The 19782-nt window shown below is 49.6% G+C and overlaps 3 protein-coding genes across 4 annotated transcripts; 2 read left to right on the top strand and 1 right to left on the bottom strand.

Annotated features, from left to right (window-relative positions):
- Positions 1 to 428: 428 nt before the first annotated feature.
- Positions 429 to 10087, top strand: INPP5E (inositol polyphosphate-5-phosphatase E). Of its 2 annotated transcripts, none has more exons than XM_053962451.1 (11): positions 429 to 548; positions 1273 to 2311; positions 3795 to 3918; positions 4125 to 4222; positions 4776 to 4900; positions 5021 to 5140; positions 5512 to 5619; positions 6379 to 6540; positions 7094 to 7209; positions 7576 to 7712; positions 8724 to 10087. In XM_053962451.1, the coding sequence occupies exons 2-11, from the start codon at positions 1470 to 1472 to the stop codon at positions 8854 to 8856; spliced, it is 1965 nt and encodes a 654-aa protein (XP_053818426.1). In that variant the 5' UTR covers positions 429 to 548; positions 1273 to 1469; the 3' UTR covers positions 8857 to 10087. The 2 variants fall into 2 exon arrangements, with proteins under 2 accessions (XP_053818426.1, XP_053818427.1); XM_053962452.1 differs by lacking the exon at positions 429 to 548 and adding an exon at positions 687 to 780.
- A 191-nt stretch (positions 10088 to 10278) lies between these two features.
- PMPCA (peptidase, mitochondrial processing subunit alpha) lies at positions 10279 to 16168 on the bottom strand. Its single transcript, XM_053962453.1, has 13 exons — positions 16116 to 16168; positions 15779 to 15981; positions 15591 to 15670; positions 15209 to 15291; positions 14828 to 14922; positions 14582 to 14682; positions 13955 to 14218; positions 13679 to 13771; positions 13299 to 13417; positions 12763 to 12853; positions 12583 to 12645; positions 12079 to 12223; positions 10279 to 11779 (listed from the first exon to the last, which is right to left on the bottom strand). Exons 1-13 carry the CDS (start codon positions 16166 to 16168, stop codon positions 11610 to 11612), a joined length of 1560 nt encoding a protein of 519 aa, XP_053818428.1. The 3' UTR covers positions 10279 to 11609.
- A 110-nt stretch (positions 16169 to 16278) lies between these two features.
- Positions 16279 to 19565, top strand: ENTR1 (endosome associated trafficking regulator 1). Its single transcript, XM_053962455.1, has 7 exons — positions 16279 to 16425; positions 16502 to 16723; positions 17175 to 17248; positions 17379 to 17490; positions 18095 to 18157; positions 18953 to 19089; positions 19404 to 19565. The coding sequence occupies exons 1-7, from the start codon at positions 16312 to 16314 to the stop codon at positions 19495 to 19497; spliced, it is 816 nt and encodes a 271-aa protein (XP_053818430.1). The 5' UTR covers positions 16279 to 16311; the 3' UTR covers positions 19498 to 19565.
- The last annotated feature ends 217 nt before the right edge of the window (positions 19566 to 19782 follow it).

Genomic DNA, 19782 nt, shown 5'->3' with positions numbered 1-19782 from the left:
AGGCAGCCTGAAGTGTTTGGTTTTTGGAACAGCTTCAGCAGAGTAGGTTTAGATGCAATATTGGGAAGAAATCCTTTCCTGTGAGGGTGAAGAGGCTCTGGCACAGGTTGCCCAGAGAAGCCGTGGCTGGAAGTGTCCAAGGTCAGGCTGGACAGGGCTTGGAGCATGTGGAGGATGTCCGTATCCATGGCAAAGGCTGGAAACGGAGTGATCCTCAGCCTGTGATCAGTGTTTGTACTGAAATGTACAAAATTTAAGCATTAGGCTTAGTATAGACAACTTTTAAAAGCCTTCGAGTGTAACACGTTTACTTTAATCTGCTTTTTAAACGCCGCCTTCGTCCCGTGTCGCGACGGCCGCGACTTTCCGCGATCGCTGCCGGGCGCTCCTCCGGCCGCCGGGGGGCGCTGCGGGCGGGGCGGGCCCGCCCCAGCGCTTCCCCCGTTGCCACGGCCGGGCCGGGGCGGCCGCACCGGGACCGGCACCGAAACGGGCACCGGCACCGACGCTGCGATCGCGGATAGCGGCGAGGAGCCGTGAGGAACCGGGTGAGGCGCGGGCCGCGTCCCGCCCGCAGCGGCGGGCAAGGGGCGGCCCCGGCGGGCGGGGGGCGCGGCCGTTGTGAGAGTGAGGGCCGGGGCCGGGTCCCGCCCGCCCGGCCGGGGGATGCGGGCGGCGGCCCCTCAGAGCCAAACCCGCGCTCGGGGCTGCGTTCAGACCCCCCGTGTTGCCCTCCCAGGGCCGGGGGAGGCTGGTCCGCGGTAGCCGCAGAATGACGAGGTGCTTCCCCCGTGTAGAAATGCACTCGAAGCCCGTTCCCGCACCCTAAAGCCACCCCTGGGGTATTTTCTCGGTGTCAGCGGCGGTGAGCGGGGTTGGTGCAAGGCAGGAAAAGGCGGCAGCGATTTCCCGGCTGTGGGATCGCTGGAAATTTCCTGGCCTCAGGCAGCCCGTGCTGCGGGCTGGTCGTGCTGGTGACGCCTGTGTACAGCAAGGACAACGAGCTGAGGTTTCTGTGCAGCTTAAATTCCCTTTCGTGCTAACAGGGCACGCTGCCTTCCCTTAAAGAAGGGCGTACACAGCCGTACAGGAGGTCTTTGCTCTGCTTTCGGGGTAAAAAAACGGGAAAGAACAGTGATTTTCTAACAAGGTCACGTTAAGGTGTGAGTTGTGCTAGAGGGAGGTCCTGCAAGGAGATGCTTTCTGATCGAGGAGTACAGTTTACAGCTCGATAACTTTTCCTTCTTACGTCTTTCTCCTGGGGGAATCCAGGTACCCCACGTCTTGGAATTTTGCAGACAATGCCTCTGCCTGCACATTCACCTGCCCTTCATTCCCAGCTAAAGGCTGAGCTGTCTGCAGTTCCCATGTCTTGCTGGCTGAGTAAAGCCCTGTGATAAAGGGAAGGAAAGTATGCTTTGAGGAACTTTTCACCTGGAGCAGCATCCACAGCTGGTACCTGGGGGACAATGAGTACTCCGAATGGATTTCCGCAGCACTCAAGGCTGTGTCTTACTCGGAGCATGGAGGGTGGAGCAGTACAGGACCTGCAGGCAAAAAAAGCTGGAAAAGCAGCCAAAAAGGAGGCTGGGGGCGATGGGGCACCTCTGAAAATAGGCACGCCCATAAGTGAGACCTTAAAGCTTCTGCCAGAAGAACTCAAAGCTAATATGAAAATTAAATCGATCACTCCAAGGCCCCCTCGGAAGCCCCGGCTGGAACGTGCTGCATCCCTGGATGAAAAGAGCTGGAGGAAGTGGAGACGATTTAGGACGAGCCAGGAAAGTCTGACTGATCCCAACGAGACGAGCTCCTCCAACGGTTCCCTGCAGGAAGCGTCCCCCAGCCCTCCCACCAGGGGCAGGGCCAGCCCCTGCAATCCCTGCTGCCAGCAGGATTCCTTGCACAGTTCACCAGACGCCTTGGAAGCCAGTCCCGGGGGGAAGAGCAGGGGAGGCGCCTCGGACCTGGGCAAACGAGCCTCCGAGATCTCCAGTGCCTTTGGGGGGCTCCTGCGGGGGAAGGGGTTCGCGGGGGGCAAACCCCGGCTGTCCCAAATCATGCCGGCCCGCCCCCTGCCCCCCATGGAGCTCAACGTGGCCTCCCACTCACTGAGGACAGCTAATAGGATCGACTCAGATTGCCTGGATTACCGACATTATTCTCAGCACAAGTTTGGGAGGGTGAGCAGCAGCCTCAGCGACTCCAGGCTGCAGGGCAATGGGACGCTCTATGACAATTGCTCCACAGACTCCATGAAATCCACCTTCAGCGTGCTCACTCCCATCCGAGCCAAGGACGTTCGCAGCAGGTAGGGCTCCCCCAGCTTTCCTCCTGCTTTTGGGGTGTCAGCAGGGAGGAGAATCCCACTGGGCAGGGGGAGGAACTTGTGAGCTCAAAAGCCGTTCTGTTATTTAACCCGCTGTGAAGAGAGTTGGAAGATGAAGAGATCAGTACAAACACTCTGCATTTGCTCCTTTTAGCTAAGTATTTTCGTAAATCTGAGTCTGGTTTGCTGTCAGTTTGCTTGTAATATTAACATAATCTCGTTTGAGAATTAAGAAGTGGCGGCTGTGCTTGCCAGCAGTTGGGAAAACTGTTTTTTAGAAAAATCTAAAAGTACACTGGGCTTGAACCAAAATGATAAATGACAGAAAAAAATAACACCAGATATTTTAAATTGAGATTGTCATGCAGCATCATCACAGTCCTGTGAGGTGCTGAGCAGAGGTTGCACTTGTTTGCTTTCTGGCAGGATCAAATTATGTGCTGGGAACTACTCCAGTATCCCACAGGAGCTCCTCTGCAGGAGGGAAAAACCTAATCATTGATCCAAAGCGTGGGAGTCAGCAGTAGAGGGGAAAGAATTCTGAGATAAATTAAAGTGTTACTAGCTGGTAAAAAAGCCCCAAAGATAGATTGTTACTTGTTTGCCATGAGGGTTTTCTTTCCCATTCCTCCCTAAAGCAGCTGGAGCCAGGCGGGCGGTGCTGGCTTGCCCAGAACTCCCTGACATTATTCTCTCATCATTTTTTGCAGAGCTTAAGCAAGATTAAAAATGCTTATTCAACGTGCAGTCCCTGTGCCAGCGTCCCTCACCTCTGTAATCATATCCTTCAGAGAGGCAGGTGCTGTGGGATGCATCTGTCCTTCCCAAAGGGGATATTTTGAGACCACAGGCTCAATAAATTATTTTCTTGAAGCTGAATTGAAGGAAGGATGTGAGTTTGAGTTTTTGGTTAGAAGAAACCTGATGCCAGAACACTGGGAATGGTGGAGCTGTTCTGATGTTTGAAGTAAACTGAGCTGCTTCAAGGTACTCAAATTTAATGGGATCACAGAATCATGGAATTGTTTGGGTGGAAGGGACCTCAAAGCTCATCCAGTGCCACCCCTGCCATGGGCAGGGACACCTTCCACTGTCCCAGGCTGCTCCAAGCCCTGTCCAGCCTGGCCTTGGACACTTCCAGGGATCCAGGGGCAGCCACAGCTGCTCTGGGCACCCTGAGGTTATCAAACCAATTTCTTTGTTCTGTATCTGGATGAGTTTAGTGGGGTTGAAGACTTTGGATGGCTTCATTCTTCTCATCACAGAACTTGAGCAGCATCAGCCTCACCATCACCCTTGTGTCCTGGCTTTGGAAGGAACTTCAGGCAAGCAGAACAATTTATAAATATTAAATTCCTTCTTAAAGGTGTATTCTTGATTACTTCAAGATCCAAACATTACACAGCAATATCCCAGCTGCCATGCCCTTTCCTTAAATGCTCTTTTTTGGGTCTTCTGTCCACAGGAGCTATTTGGAAGGCAGCCTTCTGGCAAGTGGTGCCTTAATGGGAGCAGAAGAACTCAGCAGATATTTCCCTAATCGGAATATGGGAATCTTTGTGGCCACCTGGAACATGCAGGGGCAGAAGGTAGGTGCACAGAGGACTTCACAGGTCCTTTGGCAGTAAAGTCACCCCAGCTCTACTGAGAGGACTGGGGTGATGTCCTTCTGTTCAAGACTATGTTCCTTGACAATCATCTTTGTCAAATTACAAGGTATTTTTCTAATAAATATTTGCATAACTAATACTGCTTTTCTTTTCTTTCTTTTTGTTTTAAATTTCTTGTGTAATAGGAACTTCCAGTGAATCTGGATGACTTCTTATTGCCAACAGATCCAGATTTTGCCCAGGACATGTATGTCATTGGGGTTCAAGAAGGCTGTCCAGACAGGTAGCAAAAACAATGTAATGAACCATCTTCTTTTATTGTTAACTAATCATTTTGCTTTGAATTAGACTAGAAATAGTCTCCACTGTATTCCTAATATTTTCAATAATCATCCCATTTAACAAGACTGAATTCTATTGCATGAGCACCAGAGGAAATGGGATTTAGAGGAAAAAGTGACAGAGATTTTAAATCATAAAATCCCAGAATGGTTTGGGTTAGAAAGGACATTAAAGCCCATCCAGTGCCACCCCCTGCCATGGGCAGGGACACCTTGCCCTAGACCAGGGTGCTCCAAGCCCTGTCCAGCCTGGCCTTGGACACTCCCAGGGCTGGAACAGCTTCTCTGTGCGTACAGAATTTCATCCTGGTGGCAAAGCTCTGCTGATTTCTGTGGCACCTCAGCAGCCACCCCTTAGCTCAGTGCAGGGATGTTTTGCTTATGCCTTGATGTTGTGTGTGAGAGGGATTGCTCTGTGTGCACAAGGCTGATGTGCTCTCCTGGTTGTTGTCTCCTGTGCTGTCTGTGTGATCCAGCTGTTGTTCTTTCCTGCAGAAGAGAGTGGGAGATCCGCCTGCAGGAGACGCTGGGCCCCCACTACGTCCTGCTGCACTCGGCTGCTCACGGGGTGCTCTACATGTCCGTGTTCATCCGCAGGGACCTCATCTGGTTCTGCTCAGGTGTGTGGGGAGCTGAAGGCGCTGCTGCCAGCCTGTGCCCTGCCCTTTTCTCCCTCTCCTAACCTCCCTGCTCACTGGCAGAAGCGCTTCAGTAACGGCATCTTCTTTTCCTCCTTCCAGAAGTGGAGTATGCTACGGTGACAACTCGAATCGTGTCTCAGATCAAAACCAAGGGAGCTCTGGGAATCAGCTTCACGTTTTTTGGGACCTCCTTTCTCTTCATCACCTCCCACTTCACATGTGAGACATTTGCAATCTTGCTACGAGTGTCCTGGTTGAGGAAGGAAGGGAGGGAGCTGTACAGAGGTGAAAAAGCAGGACAGGCTGAAGCCAAAGCTCAGGATTGCTGAGCTGAGAAGGATAAGGGAGGAGGTTTGTTTGGTAACAAACTTACAAAAGAACTGTGTTTATGGAAACAGAAATTAACTCTGCACCATTGTGTCCCTTTTCCCACACTTTCTGCCATCATTATTCAGTGCAGACACTACCAGAGTGTCACATTTTACATGTGGAAAATGTCTGATACCCTTTGGAAGCTCCTGGTATAACAAAAAATGATCATTGAATGAAAATCATTCACTGTTGGCAGTAATGGGGTTTCTGTCTTGCAGCTGGGGACAGTAAAGTGAATGAGAGGAAACTGGACTACAATAAAACCATTCAAGCCCTTACACTCCCCAAGAATGTTCCGGACACAAATCCATATCGATCCAGTTCTAGTAAGTGTGAAACCACGAGGGTGGGGGAGCCCAGGGCAGCAGAGGCTGTGCATTATCTCTCAGTCTGCACTGGGGAAGAGACAAGAAGAGTGATAATTTGAGACTGTGTAAAAAGAAACTACAGGTCTTTTTGTCTGAGGATGGTTATTACTCCCATGATTTTTTTTTTCTTGAAATTGGAAATTTGAGAAAAAAATTGAAATGGGAGAGAGAAAATTCAAAATGGAATTTTTACATGATGTATTTTTTTAGCAATATGACAATTTTGGTTTAATTATTATTAATATTACAGATGTGTTTCACTTTCTGGGTGTTTTCTAGAACAATTAGGAGTTACATTATTTCAAATTTAAGAGAATAAACCTTATGTCACTTTGCATGTACACAGGTCAAAGCATTGTTTGCCAAAGTCCATTATTGTTTCCTAGTACTGTGCTGACAACTTGATACCTAGATAGATAATTAGGTCCTTCTACTAGGAAATTGAATATACTCTTTATCTGCAGTGTAGCATTAGCTTTTTGTGTTCCCTCTGGTGTTAGGTCCTATAGATAGTTTGGTCTCTTTTCAGCTTTTTCTATGGTTTTTAACATTTCTGTTCTGTTTTCTCCTGGGTTGTTAATTCCCATACTCAGTAGTGATCACAGGTAGAAAACATATTCAATATCACATCTCCAGGTAGTGAAAAGAAAGAATTTCTTCCTGTTCCTCGAACACATTCAGCAGCATCCCTTGAACACCTGTGGTGTGAATTTGCAGGTGATGTCACAACTCGGTTTGATGAAGTTTTCTGGTTTGGGGACTTCAACTTCCGGCTGAATAAGGATCGGGAGACTGTGGATTCCATCCTGAACCAGAACCCGGACACAGACGTGTCCAAGCTCCTGGTGTATGACCAGCTGACCAGCGAGATGAGTCGGGGTAAGGGGCAGCTGTTCATCCTCCTCCTCTCCAGAAACAAGGATACCTACACACAGGAGTAATGTCAGCCCAGTCCCCATTTCCTGGAGACCATTCCTGCTTTCTTTGATTAAGTTCCCTAAAGGGAGTCAGCAGCTGTCAAATACAGTGGCAGTGTGTCAAGGGACCTTTTGCTGTATCAGTTTGTTCTGTTTAATGTACCCTCCCAAGCCATTTGCTGCTGTTTCATCTGACTCCTCCATAACCCGGGCATCTTTCTGTCCCAGTGTCCAGGGAATTTAGATTTGAACAGCATTTGCAAAGCAGCAGGAGTTTCAGTGAAAGGGGAAGTGCACGGACCAGTTCTTCTTTGTTTAACTGACCACTGACTAAACAGCCACTGGCTATTCTTTATCCTCTCCATGTCAGGACTGGAACTTGCTCCCTTTCTGGAGCCCAAGCCCCGGTTTTTCTGGATGTACACGGCTGTTGTTTCTAGCCAGCATTAGCAGACACAGTGCCCAGTTCTCAGGAAGGAGGAGTTTGTTCATGCCATTCTCCCCTTCCCTTGCAGGGTCTATTTTCAAAGGATTCCAAGAGGCTGCTATCCATTTCCGTCCTTCCTACAAGTTTGACATAGGAAAGGACAGCTATGACACCACTTCCAAACAAAGGACTCCCTCCTACACGGTAAGGGATGATTCCAGAAGTCAAAGGGGATTCAGTTGAGCTGAGATTTGTTGCTTAAGGGCAGCTGGGACTCCTGGAAGAGAGGATGGTTGAATTTGTGAGCACAGGGAGAGTTTGGCACAGGCTGTTAACCTTATTTTCCCTGCCACACATCCTGTGTGAGCAGCTCTCCCCTGTGCTTAGAGCTGGCACAGAACTGTTGGGATCAGGCAATGAATGAATGGATCCCCATCCAAGGACACGTTAACTTCACCAAGGGGAGCATGATGAGTGAATGGATTTGTCTCTTGTGAAGCAGTGCTGCTTTCCAGGGTGGTGATGTGCAGAGGGGGTCACCCTCACTGTCCCCTCTCCCCCTGCCTCCAGGACCGAGTTGTGTTCCGCAGCCGCTACAAGGATGACATCCAGGCTGTCAAATACTCCTCTTGTCCTGTCATCAAAACCTCGGACCACCGACCTGTGTTTGCCTTGTTTCGTGTGAAAGTGAGGCCTGGCAGAGACAAGTGAGTACCTCCTGCAGCTCCACATGATTGCCCATGATTGCTCCAGTGACCCCAAGGATATTCTCCTGTGTCTATCCCTGCAGCCTGTTTGGGTTTTACCCAGTGCATGCTGGTGGTCAGAGCACTAAGAGCTTAAACCTTGCCCTGACAGCTGAAATCCTTGCTGCCAGGTCTCTTAATCCTTCTGAGGGGGATAAACAGAGCCCACTGGAATTGAATAGAAATCTGTGTTTTATCTGAGAGGCAGCTCTTTGTTTTCCCTATCAGCATGGGCAGCTTTCCTCTTCTCTTCCCTTTTCCCTGTTTAGGATCAGTTCTGCTTTCCCTCCCCATTGGTGGCTGCAGTTCAGCACAGCTGGATGTCAGTGGAGTATTTTGAGATCCTCCAGGTTCTTAATGTCCTACGTAGGCTGTTGTAGGCTGTTGTATTAGTAGAACTCCTTAGGAAATTTGGTTTGGTATTATTCTCTTTTTTGTGAGTAACATGGTCAGGGATTTCAAGAGCTGAATATCTAAAAAACTGATTTCTCAAAGTATTTGATCAGCAGCGCAATTACAATGGGAATTTTTGTTTCTGGATATTAAATACCCATTAAATAGCAGTGTGTGATGGGCTGCTCAGGTTTCCTCTCTAGAAGAGACCAAGGTAAGAATTGTTGAGATGAACCACACCAGTGAGTACACCAAGTTAGCAGTAACCTGGTATAGCTTTTCAAATGAGTGGGTTTTAGTTTGGAGTCATTAAGAAAGTACTCTATATATGAAAGCAGGTGAGTTCATGCTAAAATTTAAAGTACATTTCCCTTTTACAACCAGCATTTTAAAGTATTGTGAAAAACCTTAATTTGTTGCTGTGGAAGAACAACTCTTGTTTCTCCCACAGCAGTCGCTGAATGCCTTAAGAAAGTAAAAATCAGATTTGTGGCCTTTGTTGTATGAAGTAGTAGGGAAATGCTGGGCAAACAAGAACATATTTATGCCCTGACCTGCTGGCTTGTGTTCCTGTTGCAGCATCCCCCTGGCTGCAGGGCTGTTTGACAGAGATCTGTATTTAATCGGAATAAGGAGGCGGGCCACAAGGGAACTTCTGAAACGCCGGGAACAAAAGGACCAAAGATCCAGCAGCATATGTAGCATTTCTTGAGCTGAAAGCTCTGCAGTGCTTGTGGTAGAGGTGCCCCGAAAGAGGATTTCAGACCATGGCAAACTCTGCAGGGAATTGTCTGCTTAAGCACCTCTGGCAGTTGCTGTGGCTTGTGAAGAATGTCTTAAACCTCATCCTGGATTCATTTGCATGAGCTAATCCATGTAGCTCAAGTGCTTCTGCCTAAGGAAAGGAGTCAGTTCTTTAAGACATCCATCCCAACTGGTGTAATTGATTTATTTTTAACCAGACTATCTTAGAAAGCCACTGGGTAGCAGACCTTTGGTTCCCCTCCACGCTGGGGCACAGCTGCTGGAACTGGCATCATCCAGGGCAGGGGACCTAAGAAAAGCCTGCAGAAAGGTGAATTGTTTGTCTCTTTGGTTTGGTCAGATTAACTTCCATCCAGTGTGGGGTTGGGTTTGCTCCTTCTCTGTAGCCAAGTGTTGGTATTCTGTACAAGGAGTAACAGGGACCAGTTCATGGCAGTTGTGCATACGGATGGTGCTCCTGTGTTGGGCTTTTTGGGTCCTCCACAGCAAATTGTGTGTGAATGTACTCCTGTACATTGAAGTGTAGAAACATTGCCTTTCAATAATCATTCTATAGGCCTTCTGTTACTAAGGGGGTAAATACCAAACTCTCAGGCCATATATTTGTCTGCTGAGACTGCTTGAAGCAATCCCTTCCTGAACTCCCTTGTCCTCCCCAGGGCTGATTAAGCACTACCTGCCTCCAGCAGCAGGAGCTGGAATTTATCTGAGAACAGGCACTGTGTGATGCTTCACCAAAGTGATGCCAAGTGAGTGCACCAGGGAGGTTTGCAGAGCAACTGCAGCCACTCAGCTCCACACAGCTCCATTACCTCCAATCACAGTCAATTCCTTTTGGTTTTATTTTTCCAGATCAGTAAACTGTGAATAACTTGCTATTTCTGAGGTAGTGTTGTCTTAAGGCTATATATACTACAAGGACCAGTATGGCACTGGTAAAATGTTAAGTACAGCTAATAATTAAGAACTCCTCATGGGCACAGATGGGATCATTAATCACCTTAGGACCTAAAACATCATGCAAACACCTTGGAGGAAGTGCTGCTGACTATGCAACCTGTCCAAGGACAGGCTCCTGTTCTGCGGTACATTTATGGCACTGACCTGTCTGTAGCCATCAGGTATTTGGATTTCCTTTCTTTTTAAAGGAATAAAAATAAATTAATGCAATACCTTAAGTGAGAACCAGCTTTTATTGTTGTCAGAACCAGAGTTCTTTGTGTGGTGTGTGTTTGGATGACCTGGGCCATGTCTTCAGCTGGAGGGGTGGGACAGATTTCTCTGAAATTGTTTGCATTGAACAAAGCATGCTCCACTGGCCAGCTCAGGAAACCCTTGGCAGATGGATTTCACAACTCTTACTACTTGCTCAGTTGTTCAGAGGTCTCTTTATTTCCTCACAAGCATACACAACAACTGAACAGGACTTCCACACTGTGGGCTCTGCAGGAAGCAATGCAACGTTTTCTTTTGAGTTGCACGAGGAAAGGATGGGGTAAAGCAGGTAACAGCAGCCTCACAGTGCTCTGCTCCCAGCTGCATTGCTCCTTACCATACACATCTAGCAGTGAAGAGCTGCAGTGCAGCTGTCTTGTATTTTTAAACCCATGTATTAGGGGATTATAAAAATCCAATGTTTTATTCCTCTTTTGAGTCTCCATTTCTTTAGCATGCCACGCATGTGGCACTTGGCTTTCTGTGACGTGGCGTCAGTCAAAATCGTGTTTCTAAATGTTGTGATTTTGTTATCTTGACTTCCAGCTGAGCCACATCTCTGCTGTGAGACTGATTGTGTCTTCTTTTTGCAAGGCCTTAAGTCCATCTGGGTGATACTGAGGAAATGAGGCACGAGTTTAAGGTGCAGCAGCAGCAACTCCTTTAATAACTGTTTGTAAAGCAACTCTGGAGGAAAAGAACTTTTATTCTTTAGCACAGTTCATGTCCAAGTGAAAAACCTAAATAGGATCGATCTCATTCTCAAGTAAGTGTCCATTATGTACAGTACCTCTGCAGAGGAACTCCACAGAAAATTGGTTCTGTCATGGGGCTGCTTTCCTTGGACCTCTAGCAAGATGATGAAGTTATTCCCAGGGGGGCGGTTCCTTGTCAGATGATGAATTACACAGATGAAATGGATCCACAATTTGTAACAAAATCTGGATTGCAGGAAACTTTTTGCCTAACTTCACAGGGACAGTAACTATTATTTTCCTAATTCAGTTTGACCAAGTCTTTGTTCACCTTGGTTAACAGTTATAAATATTCTCTGAATTCGGACATGTAAGCCAAGCTGTTTAAGGTGCCACACATTCCTCAGGAAGGGCACAGTGGGGCCTCATGTGACAGCCCCACTTCCACTGCTGGGGTGATGAAGAGGCAGTGACTGACTGCTCAGAGATGTGCTTTAGTGACACGAATATTTTGGCTTGCTCTGTTCTCCCCAAAGCCAAGAGAAGGGTGTCAACACCCATCTTCTCTTGTAACCTACTCAGAGGGTCAAACTCCTCCTCCAGAGCCAGTGCTGGCTCCTTACATGAGCCCTTCACAGTCCAGTGCTCCAAAGCAGCTTTGCTCAGCTCCACGGTTGCACAGAATGCCTGGGAGCATTGGGGGGAGGGAGGGTGGTACAGCAACATGAGAATCAAAAAAAAGAAAAAACCATTAAAAACGAAGGGATTGAGGCGGGCAGGAGGCGCTGCTCTATCGGAAGAGGCGGTAGAGCCGCGGGAGCCGCCCGTCCTTGCTGGAAAGGGCGGCCTGGATGTGCTCGTACGTGGGCAGATCTGTCAGGTCACCCAGGGCAGCCACTGCTGGCTTCTTGTGCAGCATCTTAGTCACCACCCTCTTGATATCACTGGGTTTCACCTGGCCTGCAGGCAGAAAGAAGGCAGAGCTGTGATACCTCCACTGTGAACAGCACAAAGCAGCTTTAGCCCCATGCTCAGAAAACCATCTCCATATCTCCTCTATCATAATTCTTCTTTTCCCTTCTTTCTGACTAAAAAATAAGCCCTGTGTTGTTAATTGTGAAAGCAATTAAGCTCAGTTTGAAATGTATTTCTGTAGTATTTATGCCCCCAGACTTTCAGAGGTAATTCATCAGTGCTACAAGTGTATTTTAACTGTACCCACAGTTCCCTCAAGGCAAGGCAAAGCATTGTCTACTCACTGATGAGGTCACAGAGCTCATGAGGTAGCTTCCTTGTGTTTGTTGCCAAAACCTGCCTCCCCACATCTTCAAAGATCACTGGCCGAGACTCCAGGTTCATCATGAGCATGGACTTGAGCTGTGTCTTTGCTCTCTCAAGTTCTACCTGTGAATGAGCAGGAAACTTTAAAAAAATCTTGTTGCTGGTCTGTAGTACAAGGTAACATGGAAGAGTTCTGCAGACACCTCTCTCTTTGTAGATGCATTGCTAACGTTGTTGTATTCTTTTACAGAAATATGTAACAAAATTATCTATGAAAATCCATTCTAGCAATGCATTCACAGAATCCCAGACTGGGTTGGGCTGGAAGGGACCTTAAAGCCCATCCAGTGCCATGCCCTGCCATGGGCAGGGACACCTTCCACCATCCCAGGGTGTTCCAAGCCCTGTCCAGCCTGGCCTTGGACACTTCCAGGGATTATTTCAGCTCAAAGACCATCTGCAAACTCAAATGTGCTGCTGACCTCTCCCACTGCTCCTGCCATGAGGATGAATTCCCTGGTGATGATTTCCACCATCTCCCGAACCTGGGGAAAACACATCACGGAAAGAAGATCAGAACAATGCTTCTCATGTCCACAGAATTCTGCTACTGATGTGGTTACTGTTTAAGGACTCCTGCCTCTGAGTACAGGACTCTGTACCTGCTTTGGATCTGCACTGGCATGGATACACAGGAGACCTGTGTCCTCATAGCTGTGGTGGTAAGAGGTGGCATTGTACATCCAGTGGTGCCTGGGAGTATACAAACAGTATTTTAAAATTTAAAACCCAGAATTTACAATGTAAAAATTAAACATGGACAGTGAGCACCCTCCTAGTGCATTCTCAGGATTCTCAGCAGTGCAGTGAGAATTGTCAATTCCTGCCTCTGACAATTTATGCATGTGGCATCCACTCCCTTCTCTCGGCTTCAATCCTTGAGACCAAGCCCAGGACAATACAGAGCCAATCCAGTTAATATTCCCTGATTAAAGCACAGACAGAAGAAAACACAATTCCTGGTCACTTCTGCCCTTTACTTCCACACTCTCAAAATGCCAACTGACACACCAGTCCCACGTTCCAAGCAGAATGAACTGATGTAAAACCTGGTGGGGTTTGCTTTTTTTTTTTTTTTCCCATGTAAACCTGCTACAAGATTGTTTCTGGCACCCCTTAAACAGCAAGACAAACCCACCTGTTGAGCACGTTGAGGTACAGCCGGGTGAACATGCCCTTGCCAGGCCCTCCAGCTGAAAAAGAGCCACCACCTCCCATCATCATGTTTAGCACCGCAAAAGGAATGAAATCGTCCTCCTGGATTGGAACAACAAACTCAGGTCATGGCAGAGCTCTCGAGGGTCTGGGGTGAGTAATGGGGAGGAAAAAAACACAGCACAAGAGCAGTGTGAAGGTCAAGGCCTTCAGCAGAGTGTCGTGGAAAATGCTGCTTGTTTTTATGTGCAGCAGCAGAAATGTCAATGTTTGTGGAATGAATCAGTGTTCCTGGGATTCTCCAAGGAATATGTACTCCAAGTGTAGGGCACGCAAAATGAAGGATTTCAGGTTAATACTTACTAAAAACGAGCAGCTTTCTAACCCAATCATGATGTGGGTGAGCTCTGGGATGGGAGTAGGGCCCAGACTCACATCTGACATGTCTTTTTCAACCTGTGGGAAGGGCAGACAGGTCATTAACCCAAATTTTCACAGCTGTTGTACCCAGTTTGATACAATCACCATGCCACCCCATTAACAGCTGGCCAGTTTGGGCTCTTACTCATGAAATGTAACTTAAGGAAAGCAAAAGCCTGGAGAGAAATGAGCAAATCCCAGCAAGGATGCAACACCTACCTTGATGATGCCTCCGGTGTACTGAGCCACGGACCTGTCCACGGCCCTGCCCTGCCCAGAGCCCCACACGGGCTCCACCCCCAGCAGGTATTTCCTGGCACACTCCACCAGGTGCTCGTGCTCCATGCCCACCCCAGCCAGCACCATCCTGTCTGGGGTGTAGTAACTGCTCAGGTAGGAGTGCAGCACGTCCCGGTCGATTTTGTCTGTGTTCTCCACGGGGCAGAACCTGTTCAGTCCCACTGTGTTGTCTCTGAAGGCTGCCTAAAAGGGAACAGACACGTTAAAGTCACAAACATCATTTTTCCCTAAACCCCTGTCTAAACCTCTTTTTGCTTTGGAATTAAGCCCACGTCTGAGAGAGGAAAAGCTGAGCATATTTCACTAATGTCAGTGCAACTCAGTGACATTTTGTCACCCACATCAACAAAGGGAAGTTACAGATGGAATTATTTTTTAGTTTGGGTTAGAATCTTCCACATGTGGAGAATGCTGGATTTCAAAGTGAAGGGACAGCCAAATTCTCCCATCACAGAAACTGAATAACAGAAAATCTGGTTTTAGAACAGTCTGGAGCTGCCAAAAAACACGAGGAAGAGAAAGCAGCAGCAATTCCCAGTGTGTTACCGCATGGATCATTTCTGTCAGGAGAGGCTCTGGGTCAGGTCTCATGTTCAGATCCTCCAGCTCAAACCTTATGGCCATTCGAGTCATCTCAATTTCTTCATCTGCAACGAGACAAGGCAAGGGATGGTAACCCCTACACAAAACCCCCAGCTGCTGCAAGGTCACTTGAGAGAGAATTCTGAGCTCTTAGGAGCAAGCCATGTGGTGGAAATATTTTTTCTGAGGCAGAGGATTGTGCTGCCAGACCTGATAACCTGGGCTGGAAGGTTACATCAGCCAGCAAGTTGACCACGGTGTCCAGGCCTCTGGCATCAGCAGACACTGCGTACATGATGGTGTCCCTGCAACACAAAAAACAGCTTGTGCACTGGGAAGTCACTGCTGGGGTCATTCAGTGTCATCTCAGTACCAGGAAATCACAGATGAAGCTGTTCTAACCATTAAATGCTTCTGAAATGAAATAGATCTGAGTTTTATAATCCTTTCAGGCTCATTTTTGTAGCTTCCCAGCAGCCCAAACAAACAGATTTCTGCTGCTTGGGAACAAAAAGTGGCGGCAGAAAAAGAGGTTCAGAGTGCTGTCAGTGCTACAACACCCAGGAAACAGCAGGAAAAGGAGCAGCCCACCTCGATGCCTGGCAGTCACAAATGCCTCCATGCTTCTCTAAGGTGAGGAGAATTTCATCTTTGCTGCCAAACTGAGCTGTGGACTAAGAAGATACCAGTGTTATTAATTAGTAAAGCAATAACTGTTTATAACCCTTCAGTGTGACCCAGAACACCTCTGACACTCTTTCAGTCCAGTGGTTTGATCACTACACGCCAGCCTCGGACGTGAAACCACAAAGACTTTTAAAATACAATTACAGTCATGCTAATTAATGAGCAATTAAGATGCTGTGAGCCTGTCAGCGCTGTCACCTCTGTTTTAACAGGTGCAGAGAGCCCTGCGGGTCAGGCCCTCCTGGGCCTCTCTGTGCAGACTCGGGGGCCCCAGGGCAGTACTCACAGAGAACGCCAGTTTTTCCAAGAAGTGGGAGATACCACTGAGGTATTTCGCTTCGTGTCTCGATCCCGAATTCACCAGAACTGCCGCAAAGAAGAGAATAAACCAGTGACTTTCACACGCCGCCCCGGTCCTCACCACCACACCCCCGGCTCGGGGGGCAGCCGGGGCCACCGGCCACCGGTACTCACCGCCCACGGTGCAGAACTGCCCGAACTTGTTCTGGGACGCCACGCGGAGCCCGTTCTCCAGCACCGTCACCCGCGTCTCGAAGCGCTCCCGGCTCTCGGCCGCCGCGAACACGGCCTTGGGCACGCCGGGCAGCGGGCACGTCAGCGACACGCTGGGGTACGCGCCGCCGCCGCTGTAGCTCCGGCCGGCCGCCAGCCCGCACCTGCGGGACACCGGGGACACCGTCACGGGCTGCGGCCGCACCGTGCGAGCGCGCCCCTCCGCCAGGGCCGGTCCCGAGCGCTGATCCTCCCTCCCAAAGCGGGTGCCCCCCGCTGCCCCCGGCGCCGCGCTCACCGCCGGGCCGGGCCGCAGGCGCCGCGCCGCAGCCACGCCATGGCCGCCGCCATCTTGCCGCCACCGGGAGCGTGGGGTCAGGGGGCGGGGCGAGGGCGGGGCCGCGGCGGGGCAGAACGCGCGCTCATTGGTCCGCTCCGACGGGGAGGCCCCGCCCCGCCCGGGAGGCCCCGCCCCGCCGCGCCCTCAGGCGGCCATGGCGGCGGAGCCGCTGCCGGTGGCGGAGCCGCTGCCGGGGGACCCGGCCGAGCCCAACCCCTTCTCCTTCCGCGAGTTCGTCCGCTCCAAGTCCCGCGGCGGGGACACACAGGTAAGGCCGTGCGCGGCAGCGCGGCCGGGCTCCGTCCCGTCACGACGCCCACCTCAGCCCGCTGTCCCCTCCGCAGGCGGCTTGGCCCGGGCCCGTCGTGCCCCCGCTGCCCGCAGTGCCCGCAGAGTCGGGGGACGAGCAGGACGAGGACGAAGAGGAGGAGGAGGAATGGAGCGAGAGCTACCAGCCGCTGGCCGTGGAGCAGGCCCACCTGGGCAGCGCCGGCAGCAGCGCGGCCCCGCTCGGAGCCGCCCCGGGCCCGGCCCGGGCTCCCCCGCGGCAGCCGAGCTACGAGCAGGTGAGCGCTGCCCGCCCTCCCGGCGCCGCCCCGTGTGAGAACAGCTCTGAGCCGGGCGCTGCCTTGGCCCAGAGCTCGGCGTCACAGCCTGCTGCTGCTGCTGCTGCTGAGGAGAGTCAGCTCTGGGAACGCGGGCAGCTGCAGCTCTTCCTCTCTCCTCCTGCCCTGCTCATGACCCGGGTGACTGCCTCGTGCTTCTGGCCCCTCGAGGTCACGTTCATTTGGAATCGGCAGCATTCATTAGTCACATTTACGCTGGTGGTTCCACGTTCCTGTGCCCCCACAGTGGTTTCCAGATGGGTAAATTGAAGGTTTAGATGGAATGGATTAGAAAGCACAAAGATTTCCAGTATTAAAGCTGAATATTCTGCCATTGATCTTGGATTGTTGGTATTGTTATGAAAATGCACCTCAATCCTAATAAGAATTTTTTATTTCTTTTTTTTTTCAGCTAAAAGAAGAGAATGCTATTCTGAGAAGCAAGATCAATAAGCTTCAGATTCTGTCTGAAACTCAAGCAGACAAGTGCGTGAGGAGAATTTCATTTTCCTTGTAACATGAAACCATGAGATTCTTGATGCTTTCCCAGAATTTCCTTCCTAAACGTACTTAATGGTACAAGTGCTTACTGTGTGCCACGTCTTGTTTTTTTAAGGGTGAGGAAGCTTGAGAAGAAGCTTGAGGAAACCAAAATCAAAGAAGAAAAGGAAGCACAGGATTTGGAAGCAATGGTGCAGCACGTGGAGCAGAATCTGCAGCTGATGACTGTAAGTGTTGGCTTTGGAATTAGATCAGATGTCAGGCAGAAATTCTCCCCTGTGAGCGTGGGGAGGTTCTGCAGATCCCAGAAAGGAGCAGTGAGGAGGGAGCTGCTCCTGCCTCCTAAAACATCCAGGATGGTGTAACAAACCCTATCCCTGCAAGTTCTGTGCTGGAATCACTCATTCCCATGTGGCTCAAGCTGCCTGGGTTGTTGTTGTTGTTATTATTTTGTTGTCATTACTATTATTACTATCATTATTAATAAATTTGATTATTATTGACATTATTATATACTATAGATAATATGTTATCGTATATTATTTATTATATATAATATATAATTATATATATTACCTAAAACAATATATGTTATATATATTTATTATATATAATATATATTTGTTATATATTATATATATTTATTATATTATTATATATTATAGAATATAATGAATTATATATATTATTCTATAATATCATATAATATATAATATATATTATATAATATCATATGATATATATGTGATATTTAATATGTCTTATATATATTATATAATAAATCAATTCATGATTATTTTTATTATTTCAGTTATCTCTGTTCTGTTGCAGAAACGGGCTGCCAAAGCTGAGAGCAGCGCTGCCAAACTGAGGCAGGAGAATGCACAGCTCCAGGTACACAGCAGCACTGCTGGGGCTGCAGGGACACATCTGAGAACTGAGCCAGGGGAAAGGATGTTGCAAGGGTCTTGCAGGCTCTGAGGAAAATGCTGGCTGTGTTTTAAGGTTCAGGGAAGGCTTGGGTTGTGTCCTGGCAGAGGCTTGGGAGGGCCTGGATGGTGCCAGGCTCTGCAGTGGTGAGGAGCAATGGCCAGAAACTGCAATGAGGAAGAACTTCTCTTTCCATGGAGGGTGACACAGCCCTGGAGCAAACTGCCCAGGGAATTCGTGGAGTCTCCCTCTCTGGAGACATCCAAACCCACCTGGAAATGTCAGGTGGCACTGCCTTGGCAGGGGGTTGGGCTGGATACATCCAGAGATCTTTCCAACCCCACTGATTCTGTGCTTCTGGGCAGACACTCCCTCCAGGCAGTCTGGTTCGGGGCTCTCCTCGCTATTTATTACATTGTTTATTGTATTCACTATCCTCATGTTAGTTAATGATTACTTCCCACACCCATCAACTGCTGTGGGAATGCGCCCATGAGCTGTCGAGCATCTGCTGCAGTTCTGGGGTCGTTTCTCACGGATTTTTGCTGCAGTTCTGGGGTCGTTTCTCACGGATTTTTGCTGCAGTTCTGGGGTCGTTTCTCACGGATTTTGCTGCAGTTCTGGGGTCGTTTCTCACGGATTTTGCTGCAGTTCTGGGGTCGTTTCTCACGGATTTTTGCTGCAGTTCTGGGGTCGTTTCTCACGGATTTTGCTGCAGTTCTGGGGTCGTTTCTCACGGATTTTGCCCGTTGCCCCCAGGCGGAGCTGAGGAATTGCCGGCTGGAGAAGGAGGCGCTGCGGGCGGGCCAGGCGGGACTGGCCGCGGCCAGGCAGAACGCGGAGGTGGCGCTGCAGCACCTGCTGCGGGTCACAACCAGCTCCCGAGCATCCATCAGGTCAGCGGCGCTGCCACAACGCTCCCGACAGCCTCCCAGGCGCGGGGCTGCATCCCGGGCTCACAGATAAACCTCCTCAGTGGGATTTTTAGGGTTGGAATGCAGGGGTTGGTGTTTGTGCCACAGGAGCTGCTCCATGTTCTTACCTGTGATGAGTTTTCCTGCAAGCATAAAAATAAGTGGGGAAGTGGGAGTCTCTTGAGTTTCCAGTCCTGATAAAACACTGCTTGATAAATCACAGAATATGGGAAAACTGCCCCAAAGCTGCCTGGCTGCCTGTCCCCACATGTAACACTGCATCTCTCCCACTCCAGGCAGCTGCTCTCTGGAGCAGAATCCCTGCAGCTCGTGGCTGATCTCCTGAAATCCATAGACAGAATCTCTGAGGTGTCAGAGGATGGACACTGAGGGGCTCACACAGCACGGAGGACTTTGTTTTCATACGGAAACCATTACTAAAAACTGAATTTTTGATACTTGGCCTCATTCTGACGCGTCAAACTGCACACCCGGCTTCTGCACCCCGTCCCGCGGCGCAGCCGCAGCCAAGGGATCCCTAAACGCGGCACGGACCCGGCCGCAGCGCTGGGGCGCCGCCGCTCCTCCCGTGCGCCCCGCCGCGCCCCGGGCTCCGCGAGCACCGCAGGCTGCGGCTGCGCCTCTCCGTGCTGCCGCTCAGCGCTCCGGCTGTGC

The sequence above is a fragment of the Vidua chalybeata genome, chromosome 21 (assembly GCF_026979565.1).
Source record: "Vidua chalybeata isolate OUT-0048 chromosome 21, bVidCha1 merged haplotype, whole genome shotgun sequence".
Classification (NCBI taxonomy): Eukaryota; Metazoa; Chordata; class Aves; order Passeriformes; family Viduidae; genus Vidua; species Vidua chalybeata.
The sequence above is the reverse complement of the archived record's forward strand: the minus strand, read 5'-3'. Positions and strand labels throughout refer to the sequence as shown.